Below are 12,507 nucleotides of genomic sequence, written 5' to 3'. Positions count from 1 at the left end.
AGAGAGAGAGAGAGAGAGAGAGAGAGAGAGAGAGAGAGAACGAGCGCACAGCATGGCCAAGTGGAAGCCAGGAGCAGCAGGAAAGAGAGGACTTTAAGTCTTTATATAAACAGACAGCCTTATCTTTCACTGGGAGTACCATGGTGGATTTGAACTGCCAACCTTGTAGATAGCAGCTGATCACCTAACTCACACAGGCAGAGCAGAGCAGTCCTTGCTACTTCTCAAAGGTGAGAAGCAAAGGCTTTTTGAAACCATATCCCCAGAAATAAGGTAACACATTTTGCTTCTCCCTTAAAGCAGCTGGTGATTTCAAACTGCTGACCTTGGGGTTAGCTGCCCAACGTGTAACTACTATACCACCAGGGCTCCTCAGGAGCTTATCAAAAGTACAGACTAGATCTGGAGGCTTCCAAGAGAAGACAGACACCAAGAAATGCCAAGGAACCCCCAGGGGTTACCAAAAAGGAAGCCCCTTCCCCTAGACCCTAGGGCCTAGGACCATACCTTGATTTGAACTTCTAACCTCCCAAACTGAGAGACAACACATACCCGTTCTTTAAAACTATCACTTGTGATGCGACTTGCTACAGCTGCACTGGCAAGCCATGACATTTGGGTCCCCCCGATTCTCTTGTGGGCCACTATCTTCTGAAGATGCAGCGTGGCCATGAGGGTCATGTTTTCCCTTGTGAAGAAGAGAAGGCTCCTGGGAGCCTCCCTAGCAGGTAATTAACTGGAGCATAATCTCATCTCAACGATGTGAATGGGGTTCCTTTGAATCACTTAAATGTACACCTGGGCCATTCGATCAATCCCTCCCTCCCTTTCTTTTCTTAAATAATTAACTTTGCAGAGTGAAATTGCGCTAATTTCCCAGCCCATTGCAAAGTGACAAAACTTGAATGGATGAGGTCTCCTGGGACAAGCTTAGTACCTGCGCCCAGTTTGTAATAAGGAGTGATGTTTAAAGTCTGATTGATTGCTGGCAGAGCCCGTTTCCAATGCTGAAACTGTGGGGGGGGGGGGGAAGTCATACGCCCAATTATTTCTGAGCTGTCTTCCAGTAATAGATTTTATTATCAAGATAGCTCATCTCAGAGGCTGGCGGAGAGAAAGTAAAGTCATTTCATTAGACAATCAGCCCTCTTGAATCGAGACAAGCACATTCTCTGTTTGAGGTATAAGCAGCTTGGAAGAAGTGTGTATGGCTAGGGACTCCAGCTGCAGAAGGGTCTTTTAGGATCAAGTTGCATTTGTGAAAAACAAACAAGCAAGCAGAAACTCACCACTGTAAAGAGACCAACAGATCCTGGATCCCAGAAGGAGAGACCAGCAGGGGAAGCCATGAGGCCTGGAAGGAGAGACCTAGAGGAAATCATGGACCCTGGAAGGGGACACCAGCAGGAGAGCGAGGAGCCCCGGAGGAGAGACCAACAGGAAATCATGGTGCTCAGAAGGAGAAAGCACGGAGCACAGAAAAAGAGTCCATAGATCCTGGTGCCCAGAAGGAGAAACCACAGGAGATCAAGAAGTCCCAAAGGAGAGAGCAACAGAAACCTATGGGGCCCAGAAGGAAGGACGAACAGGAACTCATGGGACCCAGAGGGAGAGACCACCAGGAACCCAGGGAGCCTGGAAACGGAAACCAATACAAAGCCATGGGATCCGGAAGGAGGAGCATGAGACCATGGTTTCCTGGGTCAGCTCTCGGGAGAATATGGGAGACCCTCAGGGGTGGGGAGTGCAGCTGGGCTAGTAATCATACGGGGCTTCTGGTTGGGAGAGCCATAAAAGGCATTATTTATACCACACATGGCTCCTGGCCCCAAATGTCCTCCATATGGGATGTCTTCAATAATTCTGTCCTGCCCAGAAAACTTCAGAGTGGAGCCATTTGCAGGAAGGAAGCACCAGAAGGGTTTTCCTTGATCCTTTCACTCTGAGCTGAGAGGGGGCCACTGGGATGGGGTATGGGGAGGGCTACCTTCTGGCCTGGAGTGTGGAAAGAGGGGGCTTTAGGAAGCCAACCCCGCCCTGTAACACACACACACACACACACACAGTAGCCATGGAGGGAATTCTGACTTGTGGTCACCTCTTGTGTGCTGATGTGGAACCGTGCTCCCAACAGCTTTCTAGTGACTGCTTTTCCGTGGCTGAGGGAACTGGATCACCGAGCTTTTCTCCCACTGGGATGCCCCTGGGTGGACTGGAGCCTCCAACCCTTTGGCCAGCAGCTGACTGTAGTAGCCCTTTGGACTACACAGAGGACCCTTAAACCCAGAAACAAGCAAACCAACTCAAATGCAAGCCAAACCAAACACAAACTAGCATCGGGCTTCCCAGGGCTCTGGCCAGATATGGACAACCTCGGAGAAGCCAGAAAGGAGCCAGAGTGAAGATGGAGGAACTGCCTGGCTATCAAGGACAATTAGGAGACAGGCGTGGTCTGAACGACTGGTTTTCGTCACTCCTCCTACTTGTGATTACACCCATTTTGTTGACAAAAGAGACTGTCAAGCTGATGCTGACTCACGGACACCCCCATGAGACAGAGTAGAATGTAGACATAGAGCTGCTGGGTGGGTCCAAACCTGCCAGCCAAGCACTCAGCCTTCTGCACCCCCAGGGTGTCTCTGATCCTCCTTGTCCCAGCAGATAAAGAAATGCTCTCACGAGGTCCCAGTTCTGGTGGGGAAAGAAACCGGATCAAAGGAGCACAGCTAGGGAGAAGTCAGGTTTTATTCCAGAGCTTTGGTGACATAGAACGTCATGCCCCTTTCTCTTCCCCATAGCCTCAGAACTCAGGTATGGGGACCCCACCCTAAGGAGAAGCCAAGCTGTTGTGTTGGTGTGCCAGAACAGGCTTACTGTGGCACCCATGAGCTACTGTTGAACTTGGGGGAGTCTTGTGTGCCAACTTTTGAGCACAATGACTCTTTGAAACTCAACAATGAATGCAGCCCTTCCTAGTTATGTTGCTATTGCTTATGCTTTTGAGTTTAATGTCCATTGTGTCGGTCTGGAAGACGTGCTATCTAATGGTGTGCCACTGTGGCAGACCAACACTTGGTGACAACCCAAAAGGTTGGTGGTTCAAACCCAACCAGCACTACCATGTAAAGATGATGGCTGGAAGACCTCTCCCGGTGCTCATTTCTACTTTGTAACAAACACCTGGGGTTGCCATGGGTCAGTATCTACTGGGCCCTTAGGGGTCTGGCCACTGGCCATCACTTCCCAGTGGAGTTTCAGTGGCGTCCTGTCACTAGCTGGAAATGAGCCCCGGCAAGAACATTTATACCAGGATAATCGGCAAACACAATTGAAACAGGAGTCTATGGAGCTGGCTGGTAAACATTTACCTGCTGGCTGACCCAAGCTCTTCATCTGACAGAGTGCCTCCATTCTCTCAGCCACAGCTAAGAAAGGCTTTCTCTTGGGCTGGCCAGGAAACTCACCAGCATGCAGGGTGCATGGACCCCTCACAGCTCTCCCTCAAACGTGCCTTGGATCTTTCTCTCCTGCAGCTAGAGAGTTGACCCCCAAGTTACGCCAACTAAATAATTCACGGGCCATATATAATTGATGCTGGCTTTAACAGAAGTCGAGGCATAAGTGGTTGTCTATTAACAATTCATGACTTTGCCTAGGTGGCTGACAAGCCTGACTCCGTGAGGCACTCACCCCCATCGCCACGTCCCCATGTTTTATTAAAACATTATTAAAAGGACACAGTCTGTAGTGAGGTCTTTCATCCCGCTTAGAAAGATCTGCAGCTGCGAAGGCCTCGCAGGCTCTCAGAGAGGTTGGGGATGGATCTGCCTGCCACCGTGACTGCCTTTCCTCCTTCCACGCGTGTAGACCAGCACGCCATCCAATTTCCATCCTTGACTCTCATTCCTGATACATGGGACACTACTCCCACCCTGCCCCGCTGTCTCTGTGAACCTGACCACATTATGTCACCTCGCTGAGCCTCCGTTTCATCTTCTATTAAGCGGTGTGTATTATAGGGTGTATCATTACCTCAGCACTCCAAACCAAGCAGCCAAGTGCACTGCCGTCTAGTCGATGCTATCCCATATTGAACCAAGTGGTACCATTCCTTAAGCTTTCCCAAGAGGCTGTCGAACTTCCCAGAAGCAGGTCTTTCTGTCTCAGAGCAGCTGGTGGGTTTGGACCACCTCCACACACACACACCAAAAATTGGGCAGTAGCCCGAATAAGTTTGGGAACCTACGGACTAGAACATCTGCTGGGACTAGGTTTCCAAGGGTCTTGCCTTTCATGGGAAGAAGTTTGGACTTAGGCAATGGGAAGCTATGGAAGGTTTTGGAGGAGAAATGCAAAGCAATCGGATGTGATCCTTCTGGAAACATCTTCTCAGGGAGGAGCAAGAGGGAAGGAAAGGATGGGAGTCTGGTCCAGGTGTTGTTATAAAGTTGCTGTCCAATTGGCTGACTCACACAAACGCTGGACATGGGATCCGGAAAGACAGTTCTGAAAAAGGACACCATGCTTGGTAAAGCAGAGGGGCATCGAGAAAGAGGAAGACGGTAGACAGGAGAGATTGACACAGAGGCTGCGACAATGGGCTCCAAACGTAACAATCTTGAGAATGCACAGGACTGGGGACTATTTAGCTCTGATGTACAGAGGGTTGCTATCATGGCACCTCAATAGCCTATGTACAGCAGAAGGGCGTTTTGTCCCATCCAGCACCATGCACATCAGCACTGCTATCTCCGAGACCATTGTGGCAGCCACCGGGTCAATCCACCTCCTTGAGGGTCTTCCTCTTTATTTGCTGCCATGCAATATGTCCTTCTGAAGGGACCGGCCCCTCCTGATCACATGCCCAAAGTACTTGAGCTGAAGCCTTGCCATCCTGGCTTCCAAGGAGCATTCTGGCTGGACTTTGCCCAAGATCGATTGGTTCCTTCTGCTGGCTGTCCATGGAACATTCCGCAGTCAACATCCTCCCTGCAATTCAAAGGCCTCCATCCTTCTTGTCCTCTGTTTCCTGCTCCAGCCTTTGTATGCATGGAGCTACTGAAGAACAGGGCCTACCTTTCCCTCCAAGTGCCATCTCCCCGTGTGGCTGTTGTAGCCCTTAACAGAGATCGTTTGCTGCGGATTTGCTCAAAGTAATGTGTCCTTTGATTTCTTGAACACTTCTTCCACAGGTACTGACTGCTGATCCATGTGGCATGAATTCCTTGACCACTTCAACGTCTTCATCGTTGATCATGTGACCAGATTAAGATGATCCAAAACAAACACAAAGGTGCAGTCTCGGAAGGGGCATCTGACCTAAAGCCCTTTGGACCAACCTCAACAGGTGAGGCTTAAATGGGAGAACCCTGGTGAAGGATCCACGTGTCACCGGCACATAGCAAACCCCCACTGCCATCGGGTCATTCTGACTCGCAGTAACCCTGCTGGATAGAGTAGAGCTGGTCTATAGGATTTCTACAGACCTTGAACTTAGCAGCCCAGTGCTCAGCTCACTCTCCTGAGGAGCATACAAATAATAAGGCAACATCAGCACCAGCCACCAAGGCATCAAAGGCCATCACCCAATGACCTTCTTTTGTCTACAGTTGCTCTTCCTCATGGACACTTCATGGATACTGCGTCCCGGTGGCTTCCTCTGAGCTTAACTGGTAAAAACCAACAGGCTCTAAATCAGCCAGTGAGCTGTCCTGTCACCCGGTGACAAAGGGGCTTGGATGATTTAGGACAGAATATTCCTTTCTCCATAATGGCTCTAGGAGTTGCCAGGAATAGTACATTTGCTAAAATTAATGGCAAAAGCTCATTTTTCTTTTCTTTCTATTTTTTCCCCCAAGAAAGAGACAGGCCATTGGTGGGGTAATTGAAGCCAGTCTAGATGTGCCCAGGAGCTGGCTGGGATGTAAATCATTTGCGCAAGACAACTCACCGCCCTTTAAACCAACACTGGCGGTGACAGATGCTCCAGGCTGAGGACAGCCAGAGCGAAGCGAGGGGTAGAGATCCATCAACATCTACCTCACTTCTAGTCACGTGTCTGGGTCTCTCCCAGGAAAGTCATTTATCCAATGTACTAGCGGAACGGAACTGGGCAGCGTGGCATAACTGGGATAACTTTCGAGATGGACATACCTGATCTAATCCAACGCGACCCACTACCGTCAAGTCCTTGCCGACTCATAGCAACCCTGTAGGACACAGCAGAACAGCCCCTGTGGGTTTCTGAGACTGAATCCGTACAGAAGCAGAACAGCCTCATCTGGATCCTGTGGAGTGGCTGGTAGGTTTGAACCATGGACCTTTTGGTGAGTAACCCAACACCAACCCATTGTGCCATTTATCTCAGCTCTGCCACTCTTCAACTCCGCAGGCCTGGGCAGGGCCTCTTCATGCATATCTGCACCTCCTTGTCCTCGTCTATAAACCGGGGCCTGTGCCCTCTTCCCAGCCCTCTTAGCCCCAAAAACACCAACATCGCTCAGAGAGAGAGGCGTTAAGCTCAGAGACAGGCATCCAGACTATACAATCAGAACACAGAGAGAGATGCACACCCAACTCGAAATGCACATGCCAGTGCTGTGCTGTGATTCTGTGTCACTCTCACTGTGATGTCCAGATGGGGTTAAACGGTCACCTTTTGGGGTTTTGGGGATCTTTGAAGGTTCCAATCTAGGCCTGGGGATGGGGAGGAAGAGTAGGAGGAAAGTGGAGAAAGTCAGAGGGTGGGGTGGAGGCAGAGAACGGGGAGCAAGGAAAAGGAGCTGAAGACTGATGCTTGATCTGGCTGGGAGGCCTGGTGCCTGGCCAGTTAAAGGCACCATCAGAGGAGGAGAGAAGCCGGGCTGACTCTCACTGGAAGTCAGGGCAGGATGGAGGGGGACTCACTGCCTCAGGGGCAGGGCGACCCTGTCAATTGGAGGAAAGAGCCTGCCTCTCTCCTGGGACTCTGGGGATCAAAAAGCTGCCAGTGAGGGGGTCTGCACTTGGTCTGAGAGCCTCAGTCTCTGCCTGGTTCCCTTCACAGCCACCCAAACTAAAGTGGACAGGGTGACCCAGCCAGAGGGAGGCAGCAGCTCCAGGGATATATGTGCCTCAGGAGGGCAAGCTGGTGGTAGTGGTGGTAAGGAGAGTGATGGGTTTACAGACCTCAGGGAAAGGAGCCCAGTGGTGCTATGGGTTAAGCATTGGCCTGCTAACCACAAGGTGGGCAGTTCAAACCCACCAGGAGAAAGTTGAAGCCCTCTGCTTTCATAAAGATTTAGTTTCTGAAACCCTCTAGAGGGCGGCTAGGTGTCAGGATTGGTTCCATGGCAACAGTTTGTGGTTTGGGGGGTAGAGGGAAATTCTGGTGATGCAGTGGTTCAAGCACTTGACTGCAAACTGAAAGGTCCTGGGTTTGAACCCTCCAGCCCTTCCTCAGGCGAACGATCTGGCAGTCAGCTCTCCTAACGATTCTAGCCCTAGAAACCCCAGGAGGAGGTCAACTCTGCCCTCTAGAGTCGCTATGAGTCAGAACGGACTTGGTGGCAGTGGTTTTTCCGATCTTTACCAAAAGGGACCTGGTGGTGCAGTGGATAAAGTGCTGGTCTATTAAGCAACAGGTCAGCGGTTCGACCACCAGCCCCTCTACAGTGGAAAGAAGAGGCTGTCTTTCTGTAAAGATGGACAGCTTTAAAACCCCAGGGCACAGTTTCCTTTTTGTCCTACAGGGCCGCTTTGAGCTGTAGCATATGGGAGGAGGATGGCTGACGCACAGAAGCTGTGAACTTTCCCAACAAGGGCTCTGTGGCAGTGGACAAGGGGCTGCAGGGGCAGGGGCACAGGTCACAGAATCTCAGATCTGGAGTCTTGGGCTTGCCAGGGCTTATGAGGATAAGGTGGCCAGGCCTTTCTCCCTGGTGCTCTGTGATCCCAAAGGTACCTGTTCTCAAAAACATTCCCTGTCTGATGGGGAAATCATCCCTGGGGCAGAAGCCATGTTTAATCCTGCTCTGCCCAGGCAAAGCATTGCTCAGTGGCTAACAGAAAAGATCACAGCTCTGAGAAGACCTAGATCTGAGTTCTTTCTAGCGTGATTCTTCAGCAAAGAAATGGACCATCCTGAGTGCCAGTCCAGAGAGCTGATAGCTGCCTGCCTCAGTTTCCCCATTTGTAAAAGGAAGGTAGGGTGAGTGCTTACATCATGGCCTGGGGGGAGCATTTAAGTGAGAACAATTCAAGCCAGAGCCTGAAGCAAAGTGAGTTGTGAGCATTGGCTGTGTTTTCTTGTTGGCCCAGTGAAGGACAGCTCTTCTAAGCATAGCCTTTGAAATGACTTGGTGGGGAGTCTGCTGTGGGGACCGGTTGCTTTTGCTCTCCTGCTGGGTTTCAAATGAGCCATCTTATAAGCAGGAACTGGGAGTGGGGGAGACATCCCACAGCCACTGAGGAAAAAGAGAGCTGCAAGCGGAGCGCATCCTTTGGCCCCTGAGATCCCCATGCTGAACCTTTTCAATCCAGGGAACCAAGGGCTGTAACATCGGGAAAGAGGGAGCAGCAGAACCAAGGGCCCAAGTACAGCACTGGGTTTCCGTGCCCACAGAAGGAGCACAGCTGAGTGCCTCTGGGCAAGAGACTCAAAGGCTCCGGGCTTTTAATCTGAGGACCAAGGGGTAGCAAGCCATAAACGTAGAGTCAATCACTTGTGTGATGAAGCTTGTAGCAGAGTGGTGTGCCCTATGGGCATTTATCGGCAGCACTAAAGCAGATTTGCAACACATACCCAAGCAAGGCAGAGGCCAAGGAGCCCTTGTGAGGTAGAAGCTAGAGAGACAGATGCCTGTGTGCACGGCTAAGGGAAGTTGCTCCTGACCAGAAGAATTGTATCCTGAGCATTTTGATCCTGAATAGTCCCTTATTTACTCCATTAATAAACTCCATCAGCATGAGGATGGTTTCCTGAGTTCCGTGAACCTGTTACAACTGATTTTTAAACTTAGCAGAGAAGTAGAGTACCAGGGGAGGGGCAGTTGGTACCAGAACTGTTGAAGAAAAGTGGTGGGTGGAGGCATGTCCAACCTCCATCTCAGGGCTGTTGCTGATTGTCAACACTTTATACTCTTTATGCTCCCCAAATATCTCTGATGCTGAGTAGATATTCCCTTTGACAACTTATCTTTCACGAAGCCTCAGTTTCCACATCTGTAACACGGAGCTAACAAACCTGACTGTAGGGTAGTTGTGAGGGTAATAGGAGATGATGCCTGGTAAGACCTGGTATAAGGGAGACCCTCAATAAAATGCTGACCCTGCCTCTCTTCCTGCGAGTGGAATGTGGGGGCAGGACAGGAAAGGAAACCTGGGGCCAGGGACATAAATGTGCTTGTGGGCAGTGGGAAGGCCATTGGTCCACTGGTGGGGTGCCAGCTAATGATGGGTCAGCATCACAGCCCTTCTCATTAGGCTTCTCCTCCTGTCCACTGCATGCAGGCCATTCCAACTCAGCCACTCGCCAAGACAGAGTCGAATGCCCCACACAGTGCCCAAGGCCTTCCACAGGTCTTTGTGGGAACAGCCAACATTCCTTTGCTCTCATGGAGCCCTTAGTGGGTTCAAACTGCTGACCTTTCCCCGGGAGGTCCAGAGCTTAGCTCACTTTACAACAGGGTTTCTCTGGCTTATCCTTCATTGCAACCTCTTCCCAAAGCCTTTTCACCCGAAGACTTCCACGGTCGAGGAAGGGAGGGGGTCCCCCTCGCCCCAGAGCGTGAGCCAGCATGAAGGTCAGACCGTCAGACTCACCAGCTTCAAGCAGCGCCGGCTTGCCTCCACCTCTCGTTGTGCCAGCTCCTCCATGTCCGCCTTCAGCTCCTCCAGGCGCCGCTGGTAGTACTGGCTACTCTCCCGCTGCCGGGACTCGGAGGCTGCTGCCCATGCCAGCTCCTCACCCATCTTCATTAAGCTGTCACGCAGCCGGATCACCAGGACCTGGGGGGCAGACGAGGCAGGGGACACGTGCCCAGCTTGGAACCTGAGGCTCCAATGGAGAGACCCTTGGGATTGCATATGGGAATCGTAGCCAACCACACTGGTGATACAGAGACCAAAATTCTTGCCACACACGGAAATTCCTGTTGGCCCTTCTGAGTTGTGGTTGTCTGCTGGAATAGCTCTAGAAAGAGAGGCTGGGCCGGCTCAGCACGGAGGAAGAGAAGCCTCGTAATCTAATTCTATTGCAGTAGCCAAATCAAACAACAACCCTGTTGTCCTTGAGTTGAGTTTGCCCCATGGTGACCCTATGTGTAGGGCGGCTCTATGGGGCTTTCAAGGCTGTTCTTTTTGTGGTAGTATAAGCTTTTCTTCCGTGACACCCTAAGTGGACTTTAAACACCACTTGAGGTTAGTGGTTGACTACCAGCCATGTGTGCCACCTAGAGACCTTCCTCCCAACTTTAAAAGTCATAATGAACCCCTATGCTGGTGAGTTCAATCCTGGCTCCTAGCAACCCTATAGGACAGAGGAGAACTGCCCCATGGGGTTTCTGGGGCTGTAAATAAATATAGGAGCAGGCAGCCTCATCCCTCTTGCTTGGAGCAGCTGATGGGTTTGAACAGCCAACTTTGAGGTTGGCAGCCCAAATATCAATACACTCTGCCCCCAAGGTTCCTTCACGATGGATCCAAAATCAAACTCACTGCTATCAAGTTGATGTTGACTCAAAATGACCCTATAGGACAGGGTAGCATCCCCCGTGGGTTTCTGAGATTGTAACTCTTAACAGGAATAGAAGGCCTCCTCTTTCTTCTTTGTAGTTGCTAGTGTTCCAACTGCTGACCTTGTGGATTGCATCCCAAACAGAAACCATTACACGAGCACATGAGTAAATAGGGATGGACAGAAAGAAGTGGACAGGTGGATGGATAGTTGAATTGTGGGTGGGCGGTGACTGAAGAAAGGAGGGAGGGAGAGATGGAAGAACGGAGAGGAGAAGGGAGGGCACTCAGATGGGAAATGGATAAAGTATGTCCAGATATGAACATAGGACTAGAGAGATAGATCGTGGAAGGAAAATAGAGCTTATTCAATACCCCTCCCCTCCACTCCTCTGAGCAGTGTTATTGTTTAGTTGCTGTTGAGTGAACTGCAAATCAGAGCAACCTCATGTGACAGATGGGCCTCCGAGGCCACCATCTTTAGGAGAGCTCTTCCTTCAGCTCGTATCTACAGCCAGGTGGGCTTGATCACCCAACCTTTAGACTAGCAGCCAAGTGCTTCAACATGGCCCCCCACGGCTCCTCATGCACATCAGTAAGTACCTCGAATCGCTTGATCTGCACTTTCTGGAACTCTGTCTTGTTTTCCAGGTCACAAATGACTGCCTCCTGCCGGCTGACAATGGCTCTGTCCACAGTGGATTGCTCCAGGTGCTGGATGTGCATCTGGGCCACCTGCAACTGGGGAGCAAACCCAAGAGGTTCACTGACCACCTGTTGGCTTAGGATCCCAGAACACAGACCCTTGCAGGACCAGCTCTGGGCCCGTGGCCACCACCTCATTCTCTGCTCAGGCGTTGCCTGTTGGATGTCTACACAAGCCAGTGCTGCTTGGTCCTCAGCGGAGGACACTTCCTGGGCCATCACAGCAGCTCCTGCCCCTAGGAGGCCTCTGCTGCTGGGAAGAGATACTTCTTGTGCCTTCAGCCTGCACGGCTGGCCTTCCAATCATATCTGCTCCTGCCTCCTTCCCACAGTGCAGGAGCACAGCCACTGGGCAATCAGAAATGGCAGCATCCGCAGCCAGGGGTCGGTTTGGGGACCGAACACACAAAGCAGGGTGCACAAATGAGCTCCAGCACTTCCTGCCTCAATGAAGGTGCACGGGTCAGCTTTCCTCCCCGAGCCTCAAGTGCTTTTCCGTCACTTGGAGGATTCCATGTGATGAGTGTATTGCATAGACTGTTATTGTTCCATTCCATCAAGGCAGCGATGACCCATACCAACTGGCCCAGAAGATTCCCAGGTCTTCCTCCCTCAGGCCACTCTGTGGGTTTGAGCCTCCAACCATTTAGTGAGCAGCCCAGTGCCTTAACTGATGTGCCACCAGGGACCCTTGGCACGGACTAAGAATAAGCACTCAATATATGGGACACCTGCTGCGACCGTTTGGGGCTGTAACTGCTGTGACTCAGAGCAGTTGCTGGAGACTTGGCCTCTCTGTCAGTCACATGCAGTGGATTGCCAAGTGCATTGAGAATGTCACAGATAATAGCAAACCTCTAGATAACGAGGGGATGTGCAAAAGTACTAGGACAGGAAAGACAGATCTCATGAAGGACCAAATCTCAGGGACCCTGCTCCTGTATCTGTGTCCTCAGAGGGAGAAAGCCCTGCACTGAGTGGCTGATGGGTCCTATCACACCAGGGTTTCTTTGGCTGCTGAACAGGCAGGGCCGTGTGTGTGTGTGTGTGTGTGTGTGTGTGTGTGTGTGTGTGTGTGTGTGTGTGTGT

The 12,507-nt window shown here is 51.2% G+C and overlaps 1 protein-coding gene across 1 annotated transcript in view; it reads right to left on the bottom strand.

The window, feature by feature from the left end:
- MYO18B (myosin XVIIIB) overlaps positions 1–12,507 on the bottom strand; it is a 307,510-nt gene that overhangs the window by 69,366 nt on the left and 225,637 nt on the right. Inside the window, exons 38-39 of the mRNA XM_045289537.1 lie at positions 11,317–11,454; positions 9,802–9,987 (exon numbers count right to left, since the gene is read on the bottom strand). Of these exons, the coding sequence (XP_045145472.1) occupies positions 9,802–9,987; positions 11,317–11,454 (324 nt within the window). The remainder of the gene's footprint in view (positions 1–9,801; positions 9,988–11,316; positions 11,455–12,507) is intronic.

The sequence above is a fragment of the Echinops telfairi genome, unplaced genomic scaffold (genome assembly GCF_000313985.2).
Source record: "Echinops telfairi isolate 266 unplaced genomic scaffold, ASM31398v2 ScPeMD7_29;HRSCAF=101, whole genome shotgun sequence".
Taxonomy (NCBI): Eukaryota; Metazoa; Chordata; class Mammalia; order Afrosoricida; family Tenrecidae; genus Echinops; species Echinops telfairi.
This window is presented reverse-complemented; position numbering and strand designations above follow the sequence as displayed.